General features: G+C 36.9%; 1 protein-coding gene across 3 annotated transcripts in view; it reads right to left on the bottom strand.

Annotated features, from left to right (window-relative positions):
* Positions 1 to 23,714, bottom strand: part of CDC14A (cell division cycle 14A) — a 48,529-nt gene that overhangs the window by 23,921 nt on the left and 894 nt on the right. For all 3 annotated transcript variants that reach the window (XM_088170043.1, XM_014885076.2, XM_088170044.1), the window contains exons 3-5: positions 13,515 to 13,590; positions 8,061 to 8,153; positions 5,763 to 5,842 (exon numbers count right to left, since the gene is read on the bottom strand). In XM_088170043.1, the coding sequence (XP_088026169.1) occupies positions 5,763 to 5,842; positions 8,061 to 8,153; positions 13,515 to 13,590 (249 nt within the window). The remainder of the gene's footprint in view (positions 1 to 5,762; positions 5,843 to 8,060; positions 8,154 to 13,514; positions 13,591 to 23,714) is intronic.

The following is a 23,714-nucleotide window of genomic DNA, read 5'->3' on the forward strand; positions in this document are numbered from 1 at the left end:
ACATTCAAGCTATTCAATCCCCTTGGAGAACTTTAATTTAAAGTTCAAAGACATCTTTTTAGAAGCTAGTTCAGGTTAAAGTACTCCCCTACTCAAGCTCAGAGTAAATGCAGCTAGATATTGCAAGCTACTTTAGGTGCATATTTTACATCAGGTAAAATGCTCTTTACCAAATTATTTATGCTATTCTGGAACAGGAAGGTTTGCATCCTCTCAGGATTGTGTAAAGATAGCAGCAAATAAAGTACAGCTTGCTTTAACCATTATTTAAGTCTTAATTGATTTACACTAACAGGGGCAGGTAAATAAGACCATTAACTTGGAATTAAATTACAGGCTTTCATTTTGATGTCCGGTAATAGATATGAATAAAAGTTATTCTGATATAATTAACTTTAAAATTACTTAACCTCAGTTCTACAAATATGAAAATTACAACCTGTCTGTAAAAGATGAAGTGAAGTGAAACTCCAAACCAAAACATACTCAAGTGGTAAGAGACAGACACATTAAATGGAAAAGAAAACCACCCAAAAATGCGTTGTGGAAAAATGAAAAAGTACTTTTCGAAGTGTGCTTCAGAACACTTTGATATTAACAAAACTCTGCCTGAGCAGATTATTTCCCTATCACTTAAGGAAATCTCATAGTTTTTCTCTTATCTATTTGGGCAGTGCTAAGAACTGCAATTTATCAGAATAGCAACATTTTAGGTACAAACAGATACAGATTTAATCTGCAACTGATTCAAAATTTCAATCTTTCATTGACAAACTCTTCTTTTTTGATGAAACTTGGTATAAGTAGTATGAAGTCTGTGATATGCTCCTTCAATCTCAAGTACTTTAAGAGTAGAAAATTCTCCCTTATTCTTTGAGAGCAGAATAAGTTCAGCAGTTTTGAGCAGGCAGTGTTCATAGAAAATGTTTTGAAGAAAATGAAAAGCTACAATTTTGGTAGTGTCATATTGCAGGCAGGCCAATCTCAAAAAGCTTTTGTATTATTGGATTATTAAAACACACTTAACCATAATTTTTTGGAATGAGAACTTTGAAGTGTGTATGAACCTTCCATATCCAAACCCAACAGAGAAGTTTTAAAAATGAGAATCCATAAAGTATTTTCATTGCTTTGAATAAGCAGGACATTAAAAAAAATATGAATTTCACAGACAATACGTTTTTGACAGATAATGGATTTACATGATTATTTTGAACATCACATTGTAACAGATCCTTTTTGAACGAAAGCATTTTAGCAAACGAAAAGGTCTTGTGAGCAAAAAAAATTAAGTGCCCAATGGGAACAGGTGTATAGTAGAAAGGGTTTAAAAGCTGTACTAGTTTTCTGGAGAGGCTGGCAGAAATAAAATCCAAACCAATGCAAACTACAAAATTAAATATTTAGAGAAATATGAACAGAAGATATGATTGTAGCAGACATGTTCTATATTATATGTTATTTTGCTGTAACAGGAATATAACTTTTTTTTTATTTGTATGTATATAATTACTTCTTTGACTGATAAGGCACCTAATAGTGTTGTTCACAAAAACTGCACTGGGGGAAAAAAGCTACATAATCCCTAACCATTAAAAATTAACACAAAATTCTACGAAAGAGAGAGGGAGGATGGTGAAGCTGACCTAGATGTACAATTCCAGGTGTACAGGATTCTCAGCTCCAGGTCCCACAGCCAGCTGTTCCCAGTGACCTGCACAGCTGGCAGCTCACATGGATTGCCTCCCTCACCCGTGTCTCAAATGTCTTGTTTCTCCTGATGTGCTCCTGACCATTAAAGCAGGTTGCTGGCCACATGCTTCATTACAGCATTCTTACAATCTTTTGTGCTCACATGAATAGCCACCTTACTTTTCAGACAGTGACAGAACTCTGTTCACTTCCAAAATGAGAAAAAATGTGAGCATTTTCAGGAGACAGAGATTTAGTACGAATCTGAGCTGGCATTACAGAGCTGCATACCCCACATCCGATTTCACAGTTGTAGCTGACCTCAATACTACACAATGCTTTCTCTTTCACCAAACCTCTAAACATTGTCAATAACAAAACACTTTGTTTCCCCAGCACTTGCCAATAAAGAAAAAAATCCCAGAAGCTATAAACTAAAATCCCTCTCTGAAATTCATGCCATTATTTAGAGACTGAACATAATAATATTAAAACATATTTGTTTTTCGTTGATACAGAGAGTTTGAGGTAAAAATCTGAAACTCTGCTTCTCAGTAGGCAACTGGTATTCACGACAATTTTAACTAGTTTTAGCACTGTTTTTTAAATGGAAGTGAGAAGATACATTATAAGATCTTCAAAAGACTAGAGCGTCACCAAGTGACAGGGAATCAGCCAAAAATAAGACAAAAGTGTCTCAAAGACAGCAGTGCCTTATCCTGCCAAGTTATCTTTAGCTTCTCTATTAGAAAAACAAAACAAAACAAATTTCCACGAATTCTGTAAGAAGAGTGATTTGATTTCTTTCTGCCCCTGACCTGTATTTGCTGAAGCTGTCTTAAAATGCAATACCAGCTGAAGACCTAAGCCGATTAGGGCTTTTTGAGGTCACTGAGCTACACGAAAGTAGATCAGTTTCCCAGTGATCACTTCATGTAAACCTACCTCAGTACTCCACAAAGAATCTGACAATGCTGCAGCTTCTCCCTATTCAGTTGTCCTTTTTTTTTTTTTTTCAAATAGAGGACACTTCAGGTATCAAATTAATAAACTTGTTAAATAGTCCTGTTGTAACACTTAACTGATTATTATTATGGTCACTGATAAACTCTTAAAACTATTCAGAGATGACCTATACCACAAAAGTTATGTAATACCTAAATTCCAGGCTGCAAGAATAAATTCAAGTCAATAAATACTGAATAGCAATGATTAGTATCTCCAAATTATTTCCTTTATAGACCTTAGAACATGAGGAAAGAGGCAAGACATTTGGATTATGTCTTGAAATGGGGGGCGGGGGAAAATGTCTCAAAGGCTTTGAAACACCAGGGAGGATGATTAAATTATTTCTTCCCCATGTCCAGATAATGTAGATGGTCCCACTGAAGACACTCATCACATCTACTTGCCCTTCTCTCAGCATTTCCTCAACTCCTTGTTTATACCAACCTCCATCTATGAACTCAGTACCCAAAGAAGCCCTCCCTATCAGGCTTCCCATTTCTCATCTAACTTCTTTTACCACAATCCTTCAGTTTATTTCCTCACTCCTCTCTGTCTCCCCTCCAGTACAGCCAGATTACACACCCATCTTCCCCAGCAGGACAAACTACACTGCAGGTAACAGAATCTGCTTAGGCTCTAATCCAGAGCCAAGACCTGATGCAGTCCAAAGCAGATCCAAAAGAAATGTCAGTGCCTTCCAGCCCCACACCTGCATGGAAGAATGCTCAAGAAATCAAGATGTTTAATTCTTCTAGCAAATGCTCCTAACACTATATTCCTTCTAGAGACAGCAAGGCTCAAGAATATCTCCCTCTAACATTGCCAAAGCTTTGCATTAAAAAAAACCCAAACAGAGCAACAAAAGCCCAAATACCTACACCCACCCACACCAGGCAAAACCCATCACAAAAACCCCGTAACTGTCTAAAGCTTGAGCTTTAGACAATCATTTCTCTCACAGCAACCTAGGGCTTGAAAAAGACTGCAAAGTAGTTATGTTTCAGAATATCCTACTCCATGAATTTATTGCTGTCTTTTCCTGAAGCTGGCAAATGGAATTAAGCAATTATTCTTTCGTAAGCATTTTGCCAGCCCAGACAGCAAAGCCTAAGTGGTCCCTTTGCTGGACTTTGCCTTCTTCAATGTTTTTGGTTAGTATACAGTTCCCAGGGAAATACAAGAAGCTCTTTTGCATATAATACAAAATTATCTCCAGAAAATCTTGCCATTTCTTCAATTTCTTTGATCCCTCCTTCACTAATACTAGAGTAGCTTGCTATTCTATTTTGGAATTAAAATTTATGAATTCAAACTCACAAGGACTGCCATTGAATAATCAATTAACACATAATAGGAAATTGTTTTGTGTCATTAAATTTGTTACTGTGGTTCCAATCAGTCTCACAAGAAATCAGAGACAATTACTTTCATTAGCCCTTCCCAGTCAAGCAGAAATAGCATTTTCTTATTACCACTATTTCTATCAATATCAGTATTGTAAGGAATTAGTTGCAAGGCAAGAATCTATAGCCTTTTATTGGAGCAAACAGGGTCCTGTGAGAATGTTTTGCAGAGATGAGAAAAACCTAAAGACATATCAATTTATTACAATCCCAAAGAGTACATTTCTTTAATTGGTCAACAAGATACAGCTATTCAGCTATGGGGTCTGATGAGATGTATCCCAGGGTCCTGAGAGAACTGACTGAAGGTGTTGTAAAGCCACTCTATCATATTTGAAAAGTAATGGCAGTCAGGCCCAGTCCCCAGTGACTGGAAAAAGGGAAACATTACTCCTATTTTTAGAAAGGGTACAAAGTCAGAGACCTGCAAGCAGGTGAGCACCACCTCTGTGCCTCAGAAGATCATAAAGCAAATCTCATGGAAGCAATGCTAAGGCACATGCAAGACATTGTTTAATGTAGATCATGACCCCTGTATCATACAGAATTTAGAGATGTTAAAAAACACTGACCTGTTTAAAATAACTGATTGTTTTTTAATGCATTGTACCAAGTATCTTTCATAATTAACTAAAAAAATATGGACACCAGTATCTCAGTAAACTTCTTGGGCTTTGGAGAGCTGTCAGTGACCAGATCAGTGTATAAATTCTCTGTCAATAAAAGCTATCACTGATTTAATATCTTTTTTTAAAATGTAGCTGATGGTTTAAGATTTCATAGTCAAACTGGTCTTGACATAAAAAAATCCACCACTCCAGCAGTTTATATTGCATCTGGCTTTTGTGCCAAGTATGAGAAGAGACAATCTGATCTTCCTTTGCTGAGTGGCTGAAGAATCAGAGGAATTTGATATAGACAAGGTAGGTCTACATTTACAAATGCACTGGCCAACAGTGAACACTACTTGCAAAATGCTGATTCCCCTAAAAGGGAGGCTACTGACCTTCTTGCAGCTGCCTTTCATCGCCAGTGTTTGCATAAGAATACCATGAGGTATTCTCATTCATAAAGCATAAGGGCATTTCACAGTTCATGAAAAATATTTGCAAGTCTCTCTATTAGATAGGCATGATAGCCAAAATTCCTTAGATTCAAGCCTCAATATGACCTTAGTACAGAGAATAAAGACTGGTAGAAACTATGATTCACTGAAAACATTCTGTAACCTTAATATCAGTACCTGTTCTGTAAAACAGAGAAAATACAACAGCATAAAACTCCCTTCAATCCTGCAAGTCTCACTGGTTAGGGACTAGGTAATTTCAAATATTTGAATGACTTCCAAATAGTGAAACACGATGCATTATGAAGAAAAGGTTTAAGTGCTAAATCACAAACATGCTAAGAACTATTTTCAAAACCTGAGAGTTTGCTAGACTGAGTCTTACTTAAGACTTATATCAATCTAAATGATTTATCATTCCCACAAACAGCAGGTAATTACACAAGATGTAAAAAATATTTTTTCTGGAGATCAGTTATTTCCATACAATATCTATACGAGACATGAAACACCTTTTTGGGAAGCAATCTAAACCCCAAATTTTTAGCAAATTTCAAAACAGAGAAGACAGCCTCATTTTTGTGTTCACATACCTAAATGGAAGATATGGTGGATTAGATCCAGATAAAAGTGTCCTGTAAGCTTCTTCTGGTGTTTTCTTCAAGTATATAATCTAAAAGAGATGGGGAAAGAGGGGAAAAATAAAAAATCAGCATTGAGTCTGAAAAGTCTTTAACCAGATAGAAACTTCCTCCAGCACACTAAATTCATAAGAATACATGTTATACTCCTTCATGACAAATTCCTGTGAAATATACAGATCAGAAAAGACATGTCTACACAAAGAAGTTTCAGGTATCAACAAAACTTTGTTTTGTGTCAATCCCTTACTTTAAAAAAGAAAACGGGAAAAAAGTCACATACTGCTGCAACTGAGAGACTTTAATGCTGCATGAATTACTACCTTAGTAGGTAGTTCAGAGAACTTCAGGAAAAAGATGAGTTTCCACCTTATCAAGGAATTGTGAATCTGAAGTGGGGGCAAATTTGTACCACGTTTTCCCAATACTGTAGGTTTTATTTGACAGAAGTTCTGGCCCTACAAAGCTGTGTCTGCTCCAAGACGTGCATACATGACACTTTGAACTAAACCCTGGTCATTGGCTGTCCACACAGCTCATAGAGGCTCATAATAGACACCAAGAGGAAAAAGAAAAAAGATATTAAAAACACAAAGAGAGAAGAGGGAAAGAAACACTGAACAAGCTCCTGAAAAAATCAAAAGTATCTCAGATGTCAAGAGCAAAGCAATAACTGAAGGAGGAAGGATAATGAAATGAAGAGGAAAACATTACAGTACATCTTCAGCACCTGAAAAGCAGTGAATTCAATTAATAAAAACCAAGGAGACATTTTCTGACTCATCTGTATCAATGAAAAGTCAGCAACCAAAGTTTAGCTTCATTTTTAATCTAATATGTGGAATCTTCAGAGTGCTTTCCTTCTGCAACATACACAAATTTTAAAAAATCTAACAACACAAAGAGCCCATTCTGAATAGTTTGGATAAACTGAATTGGTATTTAAGAAGCAACGTAAAAGCTTAAAAAATAACTTTATAGATAGTAACTATTCTCTTATAGGAGTTTGTTTTTTTTCCAAGGGACAAGGTTTTCTTCCCTTTTCCCACTGTCTCTGCTGTAACTCTTACCATATGATACTGCTACTTGTAAAACCCAGATTCAATAAATGCTGAACATTTTTTTTTCTCTGACATTTTCATTTTTATGTTCTCAACCCTCTGAGTGATGATGTGGTTGAAAGTCCCCACAGTAAGGCCATTACACAGGCACATGACATGTAGCAATACTGGCCCCATGTACATGCTGTCAAGAAAATTCCTATCATATGTCCTAAAAAGCTTACAGAACAAAAATGGAATCAGTATTTTCCAAGTCTACCCGAACAGTTTTCCACAGTATTTCAAATGCAATTTGGATTTATGTTTTTCCCACCTGCACCAGCCATTTACAAATTAGAAATATACAGAACAGATCCCCTCTAGAGCTGCTTAGATTACCAGCAAACAAACCCTTCATGTTTCAGGTAAGGCTAAGATGTCGAATTTAAGTTTTTATATTAGGAAAAAACACTTCTGCAAGCAAATAACTGGACATGTCACAGTAGTTTGCTATTACTCAGTCATTTGCATAAAAACTACAAGGTTAAGAACTTAACAGCTTTTCTCTCTCACTACATTACAGAAATCTAATAAAAGATATTACTATAAAAATACACACTCAGAGGAATCATGAGAAAGAACTATGTTTGGTCCATCTGCTACCTATAAGGAAAAGGAACCAGGACAAATAAACCAAACTTCCTCAATTAACTTTCAAATAGCAGTAGTGCTGTGGCACACTGTCTATTATTCTGGGTAGGTTATGAAAATTAAATGAGAAAGGAAATCAATTCAATAATCACTATGCCTCTGGTTTAGTAACTTTAAAAAGGCTGTGGGAAAAATCTTTTCTCCTTCCCAGTCTGAATCTGAGTCTGAATCACAAATGACATGAGAAGCAATTCATCCTAACATGGTCAATTAGAGGGAAGTGATTTGGATTTTCAACATTCAAGAAAATGGTATCCTATGGAAAAACATGCAGGGGATCTGCCAAAGCCATTCCCAGTGTAGTAAAATAAATGGAGTTAAGGGATGATGACCAGGTTTCCCTAAAACTCTGTTGTATGAGTTGTCAAAGACAGCTTAGAGACAAATGAAATGACCATCAGGCCACCTCCCTAAAGGAGCATCCCTTGAGAAGCCATTTTACACACAGCAGAAGGCTCTCAAGGAAGGTTGAAGCATCCATGTGATGAAAAATACTTACAGCATATGCACCTATCAAAAACGCTGCATTCGCTCGCTTCCGCTGGTCAAAACTGGTGTAGTACACAATCTTCTTTCTTGAGAGACTGAAATACTGTTCCAAAGAAAAGAAACAAAACAGCCTATTTACCAAGAAAAGAATATGCTTTAAGAGCACTTTAGCAAAATCACTTTTCCAAAACTGCAAAACAGGCTTGTTCAGAAAAATTCAGAGAAAATTCTTATCAAGAATCTCTTAAAATTAACAGAGAAAAAGTTACTCATACTCTGAAGAATCCTGTATCACAGATAAAAAAGAGCACAGGGAAACAGCCACTGTTTCTGGGCAGATCTCTTGGTTAGCTGTACAAAACCATGCTATAAAGTGGAGCTGAACCAAAGTCTTCAATATAAAAAACTGGATTTTTCCTCCCAAGCTTAAATATTTGAAACACTAGCTTATGAACACTGATTAAAGACATTGACGTTTTCAAACTAAAACATCCTCCTTTATGTTAAACCTCTTTGGCACATAATTCTGTGGAGAAGACAAAAGAAAAACTCAATCAACCTTACAGTAATTTTATAAGTTAAACACTTCCATCCATACTATTTTAAAATGGGGTGACAGACATCTTTAGAAACCTTCAACAGCAAAAATTTACTTAAAAAGGTGAAAAAGAAAAGATTGTACAAGAGAAAAGCCTGAAGGAAAGGCTAGGCAAAGACAAAACTAGTAACACTTGTAATTCTTGTTTCTTTATGAAGAAAAGAAGCCTCTGTCAGAATCCTGGGGTCAAACCTCCCATTGAAAACAAAAATCAACAAGCACCAGAAAAGAACAATAATGACAAGTTGCAGCAAAACTATTTAAAGCCAGAAAGAGACACTCTTGTCACTTAGAAATGGCAAGTTGAACAATTTACTGAACTGATAATTTTTAAAACTTCATGAATTGCCACACTTCCATTATACTCTACTGCACCACTCCATGTTTCTCCAGACTGATTTTTACAGCACTCCTACAGTTTTGAGGAAGTCATCAACAGATTCTATTTCTAAATATTTTAAGTCTTTTTCTATTTTTAAAAGTTGCATGTTCTATAAAATGCCCTAATACCAGTGCTGTTGTTACCCAACTTCAGATTTTTAACTCTTGTGGCAAGTGTTGACACTTGGGAAAAGGAGATAAGGCAACTGCTGCAGAATAGTGTTTCATTTGTAGTGCCAACTGTATTTCACTTCCAGAAATCTATCCATGTCCACTCTCATCTCAAAACTTATTGCAAATTTTAGAACAGTTTTAACCACAGAATCAAATTTTCCAAAAAACCAAATAACCAATCAACTCAGGAGAAAACTGATGTAGGTACCACAGTGAGTTTCCTGCTCCCATCTCCCAGAGGCACAGCACCTTTAGTTACAGTTCTAACCGTGCCTTCCAGTCTGGTCTTACAAGCTACAACTTCCAGAGGTGGAAGAAACGAGAGTTAATGCAACTGAGTGTAAATAAGACTGTAATTCCTGAAATAGCTGGTTGCTGTTGATTGGAAGAGGTATCTTGAGGCCAACAGCAACATCTCTCTCAGTGTATATGCAAACATACAAAGCACAAGTCGTTACTTAATTAGTGAAGCATTCAATTATTATTAAAACTTGACAAAATGAATCCCAGTACTTTAAGATTCCTCCCTTCTTCCCCCTCCTCAATTTTTTAATTTTAGTGTTCTCTAACTGCAATTCCACCCATGATGTGTAGGTGGGATAAGATTACAGTAGTTATGCAACAGTGACAGAACTTCAATTATAACTTATTGACTACTACTTATTTTAAAGCAAAGTTCTTTGCAGCAGTTCACCTAAAACACTACTTTAAACTGCAAAGCTAGCTAGTGAGAAGTAAGTTCTATGTAGTAAGACCATATTTCTTGTTTTATTTTATAGAAGGGATCTTTTAATCATATGGGTATATCAAGTGATTCCAATTTTGAGACACTTTTGTACCTAAAGTAGCCATAACCTGAAGTTTCCAGAATATTTAGATGAAAACAATGAATCAGTTTTATTGCGTAATTTTCAAAATTTAAGGGTATAATCCTTGTTATATGAAATATTTAAAGGTTTTGAATCCTGACCAAAGCTTTAACACAAAATTGAAAACTGACATTAATGTCTTATAGCACAGTAAGCAGTGGAATACAGCAGCACAATTTAAGTTTTCAGAAGCCTATAAAACAAATAACTGTTTTTATGTACACAGAAGATTAAGCTTTACAGTAGGTGTTTGGTGAAGCATCAATGCAATGTATCTGTTAACACTAACGTGTACTTTGTCAACTCACTGCACTTTCATTATCAAAACTAAGCTGTATGATCTATTTTTAAAAAATACTGATTTTTCTGACTGTATTTAATAAGCTAGATCTGCTCCTCTGGCCAGGTTCAGTGATGAGCTTTCACAACATTTCTGGGAGGTTACTGTTCTTACAGCTTCTGAGTGGATTAGGGCTCTAGTTCCCCTAGGGACAGCACAACTCTGAAGAACCAGAATTGTTTCAACAAGGACTTTTTCAATACAGGTCATCTAGGGAATAACTATAGTTGCAGATAACATAGTTGTCAATCTTTTTTTCCCCACAACAGAACTAAGGTGCACACACTGTGATGCACGAAAAATATTCTTTGCCAGTGAGAAAATTTTATCAGTTTCACACATCATTAAAAGATAAAATTTAACAGTATAACATAACAGTGTCTGTCAAGATGTATCCCAGAGGAACATACTGAATGACCATCTTGTGAATTAAAAGCAGAGGTTACACAAAGTGTAGTGGTTTTTGCTTTAGGTAAGAAAACTAATTCATAAGGTGTATGAGATGGTTGCAGAATATTTACTTCCACTGTAAGATTACATTTTTTCTTTTTCAGAAATTCCCTGTAGATCTCAAGAGAGATTTACTTGCAGAGAATTTATGACAGCATTAGAAAGTGCTGTGGTGGACAAAAAAGTGCTTACCCAACCAAGTACACCAAATCATCTGGGCTTAAGCACCGTGACTGTTTCAGGGTCCCAAGAGTGTTGCAGTATGGCAATAGCAACCATCCTGTGATCATCTGTAGTCTTTTACCTCCCATATGCAGCTGGTGACAGGGCACCCACCCTTAAGGCAAGGGTCCTTGGTCCAATCTGCACTTTCCATGTCTGAAACACTCATGCCAGGCTGCTCACACATCACCTGGTGCCACATGAAATTACCACACTTTTGCTGCTGCAGGGCAGGTAAGTCACAGGTCACGACCTTGCAAACACCCTGGTTCAGGCCCCAGAACTCCTCCTGGGGACATGTGTGAAGGACACACACAAGAGGATGAGGTGCACAAATGGGGACTAATTCTCACCTGGGGAAGCAGAGCAGCACTCACTGTAGCTAGGCTGAGTCCCCAGCAGATGCACTCCTCTGGGCCATGTAAATACACCTGCAGAGGCTTCAGTCTCACAAGCCTACTGACCCCCTGCAGATGGCACCTAGCTTAGGACAGGGTGTGGCACAGATTGTAACCGCTAGAAGAGCAAGGGTCCATCAGCAGTACTGGCCTATCCCAGGGTGCCCACCAGCCACACTGGAGTCCAGCCAGATGTAACTTTCTGTACCACTCTGGCAGAGCTCCAAGCTTTAGCTGTTTGACTCCAGGGATTACTTTCCAGTGGTTGCACTATCAGGTTACCTTTCTCTCTTAAGCACTAGGAGTTTAATTTAACCTATTTGGAATTAGCCTCTGGCAGCCAGCAGCAACAAACTGCACTTCCTCCCAGTAGAGACCTCTCTGTTCTGTACCCTTCACTCAGCAGTGCAAGTACATCCATTCTTATAAAAAAATAGAGAAGTTACATTAAAATTGATAATACAGCTTGCTAAATCAACCCTGCGAATACCAGTGTTAATAGTTCAGCTCCAATTTAGCTGCCTTTTTTCCCCCCCATCACAACATCCAATCTTCATCACTGTGCTTACAAGACACTTCTGATGATTACCTTGCCTCATTCAATAAACAAGATGATGGTTTTAGAACAAGGATAAAGACTGCAGACACATTCCTGTTTAATACTGAACCATTAAAAAAAAAAACCCTGAGATATTTATTAGTTGCATACTTATTTTCCGGGTGAAACTCTTGGTACCTAGGTTCAAGACTGAAGGCACACAGTAATATATATGAGATCTGTTAAGATCCCAAACTGATCACAGTCACAATCCAAATCTGGAAAACACAGAACCAATCTCTTGAGCTCCCATGGGCACATTGAAGTTAGAATAGTAGGTTTATTACTGGTTCTTCTCTGGGCTAACTGCTTCACAGTGCAAGCATTCTCCAGTTTTTAATAAAGCAAATATAAGGTCACAAACAGCAGAATTAAGGTGAAAAAAAATAGATTCCTACTGAGCAAGAATCACTGGTGTTTTTTTGTGAATCGTGTTTAAATGGGACAGTGGTACCACAAAATAGGGTGATTATGTATTTATAAGGTGCCTGGTGTTATCAAATGGCAAATCCAACATTTTCCCAATAAGAGCACAAGCATGCAAAACTACAAATAGTAGAGTTTAACTTTTTATCTTTATAAGCATCTTTTTAAAGTAAAAAGCAATGTAAATTTTCACTAGAAGCACTTTTTTTTCAAGAAATTTGCAGAACTTCCACTTAAGAATTAATGGAACTCAGCATACCCCTGTAATATTTAGTGAAGGGTCTTCTCACTATTTGCCCACAAGTTACATTAATCATCATTTTGGAATTAAAACATCTCTTTCATTTCTTGCAGTTGACAGATTTTACATGCTGCAAATCACTTCTTCACAAGTATTTGGAGAAGGGGAAGCCTGCACTGTACATATGTTCAGAGGGTCTGGCTGGGATGGAGCTGGGATTTAGGCAAAGCATCCAGTGTGGTGCTGTGATTCAGATTTGTCATCAACTGTGCTGATAACACAGCCATGTTTTATCTACTGCCAAGCAGTGCTCTCATAGTTCCAAGGCCTCCTGTTACTCTGTTTCCATCTCCTTTTCCACTGAGATTTACTTTAAACAGTGGGATTTCAGGACCCATGTTTTGTTCCTTGAGTTCTGTTCTTTTGTTTCTGTTTTTTTAGTTATTCAGACCAGCATACACACTTCATTAGCTGCAAACCCACGACACAACCAGCAGCTTTTGTTACTATTGTCATGAAAGTGTTCAAGTTTTGCAAAAAGATGAACACAGCCTTCAGTCACCTGCCTCACCTCCTAAGCTGAAATGAGGGCACAGTATTTTCTTTCACTCTTTAGAGGGAAAAGAACTCAGCACAAAGAATATCCTTAAAGCTTAAGAATAATCATCTAGCTAGTGAGCACCCAACAACCACTTTCAAACAAGCTAATTTTATTTTCATTTGAAAATACAAAAAATATAGGAATATTGTTTTTAAATTAAGCTTACCTTTAATTTCTTATTTAGTTTACAGCAGTATCTGTATAACATTGCCAAATTTAAAGGTCCAAAATCTCCATAGAAACTAGGAAAAAAACAAAACAGTATTAGTTTTACAAAAGATCTAAGCGAATTTCTACATTCATGTTGTTGATAATTAAAGCTGGAAATCAAGGATACTGAGTAGCCTACACACATGGAACAACAGCTAAGTCCTTTATTGATTAATTAAAAAGGACAAGAGTAACAATTAATTTAAACTTATTCAGTTTAAGATAGTCCAGTAACTACTTTTCACATTATATACACACATTAACTACAGAATTATTTTCTTCATCCCATGATATCCAGTCTGGCTTTGGCCAAAACCACAGAGTGAAGAACCTGGAGACATGATATACATTTAAACCATGCTGATATCATCCTAAAGATTCTACAACTGCTTTAGATGAGACGATATCATTACCTATTATCAAGAATAAGCTAAATAGAAATTCTTACGGGTGATAAAATTTATTTAATAACATCTAGTCTTGATCCCTTTCTGAAGCTTAAACTCATTTCTTTATATCCCTTCCTTCACTATTCCAGAGATTAGATATTACCTACACACTTTACATTTAATTATGTTTCTTTTTGTCCCCCAAATCCTCTTCCATCTAGGCTGTCCTCCTAATTTAGTATTTATTTCATGTTCTAAATATCAACTTCTCATTGTTTTTGTTTCTCTCTTTTACATTTTTAAACTGTGTTACCTTTGAACAACCACCTCTGGCCTTAAGGTAAGAGCTAGTAGCAGTAATCAGTACAGGAAAATTACTGCACAACAGGAGTTCCTTGTAGTGATTCACAGTCCTCTTCCTGGCAAACCCCTCTATACAGGCACCTTTACAAATAACAGAAGCCTTTATGGAAGCAACTTACAGCAACCTCTTCTAGAGCTCCCTCTCCATCAATTGTGCAAAACTGGTCAAAATTTATGCTGTAAACTTCCTCCAGTAATTCTCCTGTTGTGCATAAAAATCTTAATCTTGATGGTCTATGCAAATTTGAGGAAGCACATGTTATGAATTACAGTGAGAATGGGCCAGTACTTAAACTGCTTTAATCTGATCTGCCTGAAGCCTTTTTGATAAAAGGGACAGGAAGCTTCTTGCCTACTGACATACAAAACAAGCCATCAGCATCTGAATGCATTCCTATTTGGGGAATCACAAAGGAAAAAGCTGTTCTGGACTTACAGTCTCTGAAGGAGTAAAAAAGCTACTGAAATTACACGACAGAATAGATAGCAGTACCTATGAAGCTTTCTCCCCCCTGGCAAAGGGTTTATTTTTCAGGAGAACGAATTAGATTCCAGTTGAACATAAAAAGAAAACCTCCACTTTGAGGGCAATCAAACGCTGGGAAGCAATTGCACAGAGAGGTTGTAAAGGCACAACCAAATTGTCAAGGATCTGAACAACCTGCTCTTGTCAACCTCGCTTTGAGCCCATGGGTTGCATTATAAATCTGCCTTCTGCTTCACCCATTGTGCCCAGATACAAAAACAAATTAGGAGTTATAACATCATTGATATCCTTCTTCCCGCATTCTCTCAAACAAGAAAGCCAAGACCAGTGTAAAAAGAGACAACCATATTAGTTTGATCACTCTCTAAGACAAGTGGCCTTCCTGCCACACCAATGCTATTTCAGTATCATTTACTTCACGCTATCAGGTAACAACACAAGTGTTGGTTAAGATTCAGTTCAGCACAAAACATTATGATGTAATTGCAGGAGCTAATTAGCTGGCAAAAAGACCAAGTTGTCCAACTACTAGAACTTAATTTGCAGGTTAGACAGAAGTTAACCAAGAGAAAACTGCAGCCCCAGGAAAGAAGGGTTTAACTTCAGAATTCATAATCTTCTCTTAGGTAAGTCTGCCAGATATGGCCAACAGTTATTTTTAAACCCCTCCGTACAGTTTTTCATAGAGATGAAATAAAAACGTTCTAAGGACAACTATGAGTTAAGACAAACAAGAAGTTAAAACTGGGGCTCTAACAACACTGGAATGAATGTAGCTACTAGGAAAGTCACACAGACGGCTTCCTAACATCTCCTCCCATAGAGCTGCACTAACACATGAATCAAATACCCCCATCCTATCTTACTCCATCAACTTTAGAGCATTCTTTCACTTAAATATTAGATGGAAGAGTAAAACTTATGATATTATTTTGGGAAAATACTTTTTAAAGTATTGTGGAAAAATATAGAATGAGATCGTTATTATAATACAGAATATTAGAAAAATCCCAACATTGTGAGCAAAATATCTGAAAGATATAAGAGAATACACAGTTCATCTAAAGAACTGAAGAAGTACAGCCATGCTTTATGATAAGATTTATTACAATTCATTTGCTAGAAGAACATCAATATGAAGTCATATAGCCACTTCTACTTTTCCACATGATTAAATTTGAACTAGAGTGTAGGAAAAGCACATGAAAAATCAATGTACAAATTTATCCACAAGACAAATTACTATTTTGCTGGGTATAAGGATAAAATACATTTGAGTCTATCCAGGAAGTAATTGTCTTTCTACAAAATGAAGCCATTCAGCTTCTCTCAGCCCCCAAGTTAAAGATGTCACAATCCCTGACTATTTCTCCATCACTGATTACCATTAAGAATCCTGTGCTTCTCTTAACACAGTGGAGTAGGAGGTAGAAGTATCTGTGCTTAAGACTCGGGTTAGACTCATGTTTGTCTATGCTGCAGAAACAAGCTATTTCTCAGAATCCAAAATCAAAAAAATCAAAGGAAAGGCACTTTCAGTCCCTGCTGCATCAGCACTATTACCCATACACAAAACCACTGCCAATTCCCAAGTTATTTCCCTACCACCACAGAGGCAGTACAAACCAGCTATTGCCTTTGCTGATAAAACACTATGGTTGAAATGCAAGGCAGAAAGTTAAAGTAATGCATGTAACAAACTTTCTTCATTTTACACCTCTAAATTGGAGTTAGTTATCCCTTCTTTGATGGGGCTAAGTGAAATAAGTCCCTTACAAATCTTCAAACCAAAAGAGTTCTTTGAAAGATAATACAAGGCTCTGTACTGAAGTCAAAGAACTCTGATGTACAAAATCTTTCTTCAATTTACATCCCTAGACCTAAATATAGTTACTGACATGTTTAAGCAGAGGGATTTAATCCTATGCACCCTCATTACTTTTTCTACAAAAGGTCATTTTTATACTTGAATTAGTGACACTTGATCCTGATTCACTCAAAGGATTTTCATCTCAAGACCAGAACTTTAAGTAAATGTAAGTGGAACATGGGAAGTAGGAGGGGTATAGAGAATATGGATGAAATGACACACCAAGTCACCAGCTGAATAAGGAATTTTATTTGGCAAAACTGAAGATCAACATAAGAAAAGTTAAATAGCCACTGATAACAATTCATCCAATATTATTTTACTTCCATCTCTTTTACATCTAGATGTTTTAACAAAGCATTTAAATACAGTAAGAGAAACTGGAATGCTTCTGAAGCTTAAGCCAGTTAAGAGAGACAGTCATCTAAAACAGAGGTAGAAACCAGAGGAACAGAAGGCAGGTATGGTGTTAATTAACATATAATTATATTTTGTTTTAATCAAGTACCTAGATGATACCTTAAATTATTCTCCCCCCTCATCCCATGGAGACTTGCTAACCTTATGCCTCTCAAACCAAGTAGCAAAACTCCAGAATATACTAGGTGAACATTCAAATACTCTACTTCACAAATACTATCATGACGCCACTGGAAGTAGCAGCCTAAGTTTCTGGTATCTGTTTTCTCCTTAGAATGCACTCCTAGAGCCATTTCTTGCTACCTGTAATTTGTGGCAGTATAATATAATATCTGAGGCATTTGCTGTACTGTGTCATAGGAATGGTCATCCTCCTAGAAAGGCCAAACTATTGCTCTACTCTGTCATGCAAACAGTTACTGTAAATTCTTCAGGGAATTTAATGGTGAAGGAAATGCAGTCCACACCCCTTTAGGAAGAAGTAATTTCCAACTGCAGTTCCATGGGATGCCACATGAAGGTGCCACGAGTCAGTTCAAGCCTGACAAGCACTTCTGAATGCAAACACCACTTTTTATTAAGCATTTCCATATCTCTGACCCTTGTGCTGGAGAAAAATGATAAACAGATTTTCCATTCTGAATGATTAGATGGTGCCATTCAACGAAGGAATATTATAGCCTAGCAGAATTTGAATTGATAACCTTCACAGAATCACAGAGTGTGCTGAGGTCTCTTTCTGTGGTGCTGCTCTCCAGCCTCTTATTCCCCAGTCTGCCCCTACATCCAGGGTTGCCCCATTCCAAGTGCAGAATCTGGCACTTGTCCTTGTTGAATTTCATACAGTTGGTGATTGTCCATCTCCTTTATTTGTTAAGGTCCATATTAACCTCAGTCAATCTATCAGGCCAACATAGCATCTTTCAAAGATAAAATGCATTACTTATACTTTACTCCAGATGCCTGATACTTTTTCCCTATAGAGCAGTAGTTTTACACTGCCATTCACTTTCCATCAGGAGAGGAATGATGTTTCTTGTTTGCCACCTTATTCAGCCATTGGTTTAGTAACTTGAAAACAGAGGCACCATTTAATAATTGTAATCATTTCCTGGAGTACATATCCCAGAATTTGAGCACGAGTACTTGTTAAAGTATGAAGTTTGCCTTCTTAAAGACTTGTAATCATATAAAGCAAATTTCCTGCCAAAACAGGACCCCTCCAAGTTTACAATTACTTAAGTCAAAAGAGAAAACCCAAGAACCTGGAGAAATAACAAAAAGTACAGCTTCCTAACTGCAAAACTTGGCTAATTTTTCAGCATTTTACAAATGTCCAGCTTCCTATTAAAATTAAGCAGTGTGACTGTTTCTCTTATTATGATGTATTCTTCTCTTGCTCCCCCCTCCCTCTTTCCTACACAGGAGCATTCAGGTTACTACCCTCTAAGGGCCTTACTGCATCTGCTCTGAGCCTGGCCATTGAACAGGACAAGGCCCAGGTTCTGCAGAAATGGCCACCTGACTATTCAGCCACTTGCTTCAAATGATAAGCTGAACACTTCTCACAGGCAACAAAGTCTCAGGATGAGACAGGATCAGTCTGCACATTCATTACTACCAAACTGCTGGTTGGGAATTCTTACCTATTCAGGCTTTTTTCTCCAGCTCCAGTTTCCTAAAGTGTTTCTCCTCCCGACTTCCCAAGCACATGAAAAAGGTGAGCATTGTTTTTGTACTCTAGATTCCAGTAACACGTGATTTGTTAGGAGCTTTCTTAATTGGGCTGAGACAAAATTCTTAATGCTTAATGCTACTTAGGGATTGCGTGCTTCTGAACAGACAAAGGCTGATACAACAAATATAACCCTGGAAATAACAGAAGATGGGAAAAATGCAGAGGCTCTGAATTATGCAAAAACCCCCAGGTATTAAGTCCATTTCCTCTTGGAAGTTTCAAGTCCTCCTCAAGATCCTGATTCTTCAAAACCCAACAACTCACAGATCTAAGTCACAGATAATTAAAATAATTATTCCAGATACATGATTTTTTAATCCAGTACTCCTTGATAACAACAAATTAACAATGAAGAGGCTCTCCCATAAAAAGTCGCCCTAGAGAAGAACCTTCAGGTCATAAAAAGCCTAGTCTCTTAGGGGAAGAAGTCATCTTGACAGAGGCCAAGATGTACATAAAGGATTTCCTAGACAAGCTACATTCACATCCAACATGAAACTGTAGCTTAGAAAACTGCTGTTTTACCCTGGTACCCTTTTACTGCAAACAGAAGAAAAATCTCCTCAATACTACTGGCAAATGCTTTTATCTTTTACTTATGAAAAAGCAAAGACAGACACGGTAAAGCAATGCATAAAATTAAGCTGGGAAATTTCCTTGTTTTAATTTTAAACTTAATCTTACTAAGTTATCTTGGTCATCCAATAGTCAAGGTTGAGTCTTCAAAATAACTGACATGAACAAGGAAATCTCTGCTTTCTGTGTGAAGTGACAGCTCTGATTGTTGTAATAAGGCTAAGTTTAAGGGTTTTTTTCCTTCCAATTATTTAAGCCACTGAAAGATTGAGAAGTTCAGATTTCCTATGCCAGTACTGTTACTGGAGAGCCACAGAAAAGCAGAATTTAACGAAAGCAAAACTAGATAGGCTGACCCTTGCTTTTCTCACAAGAAAGAAACTGCTTCTTTGCATATACACATGCAATAGAAGAAACAGTACTGCTTTAATATTGTTGTAGCTAAGCACTTGAGTCTTGCTCTACTGCTACATAACTGAAGTAGCTCTCATGAAGACTGCTGTGAAATGGGCAAGTAACATACTGTAGCTTGAAAGAATGTTTCAGTGTAAAAAGCATGATTTACAGAGACTATCATGTTTATTACTTCTACAGCTGCTTACACCATGTCAGAGATTAGATCTGCAAAAGCTGTTTATACAAGAGATCCAAAGTCAGAACAAAAGACTGAATAAAACCATTATGATTTATGAAGGCTGTCATTATAATTCATCAGTAAGAGATTCCTGTTTCACATTATTTAAATTCTGACCTTGTCTGAGAAAACTACTTAGAAATAAAAAGCACATTAAAAGTTGCTTTGATAAAACTATGTGAAAGCCAAGTTAACCAGTCAAGTGTGGTATTCTCAACCCAGATCTGCTTACTGGAAGGTGAAACGTGAAAGACACTATTCTTAGAGAATAAAAAGCTTCTTACCAGTGCCTAACTCATTAACTGAGGTCTTGCCAAGGCAAGGTTTGTCTATTTGCCAAATGACAATCTTCATCAAGATGGATTGTTTCTCATTAATTTCATTTTTCTGAAGCAATAGTTACCTGTTCTACACTATCCTGAAAGACTTGTGTTCCCTTATAAGAAGTAGTGCAGACTTTCTCAGGAAGAATCCCGGAGTTTCAGAAAGACTCTGAGGAAAATCTTACAGAAATAGAAGTACTAAGGAAGAGATTTCAGAAATGTGTCATTCCATTCAGGTTTCTTGTTCTCTTAACTGAGGCATTTGTATATAATTTCTCTGGCATAATAAATTCAAGGTTAAATTGCAGCATATTTAACTAAAATAGTGACAGTTATAGTAGCAAGTTCCTAGTCAGCTAGCATTTGAGATAGGCTTAAATGGTTTTAAGAACATCTTTATTATCTTTTTAATGCAAATGTTTAAGAAAGTATTATGAAGTCATTAGAACAGTTGAAAGCTTCCAGTGAGAACTGAAGGCTAAAGTGCTCAAGATTACATAACCACACTTTGTGCATAATTTAGTGATAAATCATGTGACAAGCTACAGGAGCAAGACAGCCCCAAACTTCCCAAACCATCAGATCTAGCACTACAGCTCTCTTAATAAATGGTGTATAGTACTAATATAAAAATTGCTTCCTTATGTCTCTTCAAGAGTGGGGGAAAAAACGGGGAAGCAAAGCAGCGAATTTTTAAGTACTATGTGATCCAGTAACAGGCTCTCTGTAATCAGGCAACTCCAAACCTACATATTAATGAGGTTTTCAGATCAGATCCTGCTTCAGTGAAGCAAAATGACACCCCTGTAAAATCAGCCAAATAAAATTCTGTAACAAGCTAACAGAATAAATGCCAAAAGAAAAGCAGTTTACTTCCAAACACAATGAAGTATCTTGTCTTGTCACTACAATGATGCATCTAAGCAAAGTTAAATCAATAAACAATTGTAATAACGTAATTACTTTCATACCTCACAGGTGCTGAGGATTTCATGCCTGAGCAGACATCTCTTATCCCCCTCCCTGAAATGACTCGTTCCCTCTCTGAACAAGTCATTTCATTAAAAAGGAAGAGTGGCTGTGGAATTCTGACCACAAGAACCACCCAAGCAGGCTATTCCCATGAAGAAAGACTCTGCAAACACTGCTCTGAGCTACAGCATTTCAAAACTCACTTCCAAATATTTATTTTGCTATCAGGCAACAAATACTTCTAATCACTTGTCCAGAAAGATTACATTTTGAGGAAGTCAGAAGACCATCTGATCTGTTGTACTAAAGTTACACTCTAGCACTACTTACAGACAAGCCCTGTCAGGCCCCCACTTTGTGAGCAGCCTGGGAAACACAATAGACTGATGTCAAGCTTGTTGATGAGCATAAGGGAAGGTGTAGTAAAATTAGCACTTCCCCAAGAACTGAGTCTTGCGTTCTATTCCTCAATTTACCTCCAGCCTTGCAAATTCAGAAAGATATTAAAAATATACATAACATGGTAACCCTACTGACACCTGCTTTTACTTCCATGAGACTATGCAAGCTTCCTTGGATATGAGAGGGCAAAAAAAAAAAAAATATCAGACATGGGTTTATTACCAAATATTGTGTACACTGATAAGGATAGATGCAATACAAATACCAGGGGAAAGTTTAGCAATGATATGTAAAAGGTTATTACACAATTCCTTGGTACCACCTGGTAACTGTCACTTATTTTGATATCACATTCTAGCATTTTATGAGCACAAAAGGGAGAGTATCTTTATGGTATCAGATACAGGATAACAACTCTAAAATGGGCCAAACAGATTAGGAACCATCAATTTAGAGCATACACCAGGAGTGTTCAAAGTCTTTGGAGGTGCCCTAGAAGATAAAGGAAACCTTGCCTCCTTCCATTACCCGGTTATTATGTCTGGTATCAGGTTACACCCTCATATGTAGTTAACACTGGGTTAAGGAACATACCTACAGAATTTCCTCTACTTGTTAAAGAAAACTACGCTCCCTCCACCCCCTCAAATTTCTCAGTACCTTTTTTTTTTTTTTTAATATGACACTGTCCTTACCCAAATAGCTGTTACAGGCCTTGGTTAACAGAGCTATCTGTAACTAACAGTACAGAACTTCTCCCCCTTCCTTATCCACAAGATCAAATGTCACGTAAGATTCCTTCACACTTCCTAAAAGCACATTAAGAATTAAAACAAAATGCTGACGTCTGGAAGAGACACAAGTTTCCTTTCTTAAAGTAGACAGAACACTTTCATATCACACAAATTGCTCGGGACATTCCTCAATTGAGTTCTGCTTTCAATATTAGGTCAACCTTCCCTTAGGATATTCCAAATGTCCCTTCCAACCAAAATTCCTTAATGATCATTAAAAAACTTACTCCCAACCTAAGCAGCCCATTACAAAAGTCAGCTTTCAGAATGAACCACTGGAAACTCCCGCAGAAGACACACAGCTTAAGGCAAGAAAACGTGTTGAAAAGATACCCTGAAACCACAACCTGTGCATAGAAAGCAAGCTAAAAGCCAAGGAATATTGGTTTACGTCTTCACAGAAGCAGTACTAGTCACTGGAGAAAGGAGGGAAGAATGGTTGATGCTCACAATTGCTTCAAGCCATTTGGAAAGCAAGTTATACTTAAAATAGGAACACATTTTTTTTTTACTTCTGCTGCAGCACACCCCGTGTCAAGCAGAGAGGTATCTATCATCACACATGAAACAGTTGATTTTGAAATGCAGTTCAGAGCACCAACTTTTTAGCTACAGCACAGAGTGATTACTTTATTTGCTTGATTTTTTTATGTCCTTAAATACATTCACAACTATAATCAGTACTTTTACCTTCTATGTGAAGTCAGTGTCTCACAAACATGAACCTTTTACGTGACAGAAAATATTTTTTCTGCTGTTCTAAAGATACAAAAGTCATCAGGAAGTACTATCTTAAAACCCTCTAATAAAACCAGAGTTATAAAAGAAGTTGCAGACGCTCTTCAAAAACACATTTAAACATTGCATTCTCATGACTCTGTAAACTTCATCCTCTCTATACAGGAAAATACAGGAAATATAAAACAAACTACTTTTTATCTATTCACACCAAGTAAGTCTTCTATTTAAGACAGTGTTCAATTAAGTGTGATCAGTTCTAACACCATGTTTTAAACAAATCTTGCAAGGCTCAGATATCCTCCTTCGAGCTCAACCACAATTAAAGCCATTTAACTGGCCTTGCAGTTGTTTTTACGGGTCTTTTTTTTTTTTTTTTTTTTTTTTACGAGTCACTTTGTTAAACTAGTATCAGCTAATAAATAAACACATTCGGACTAACGTCACGCT

Source organism: Sturnus vulgaris, chromosome 9 (assembly GCF_052056855.1).
Source record: "Sturnus vulgaris isolate bStuVul1 chromosome 9, bStuVul1.hap1, whole genome shotgun sequence".
NCBI lineage: Eukaryota > Metazoa > Chordata > Aves > Passeriformes > Sturnidae > Sturnus > Sturnus vulgaris.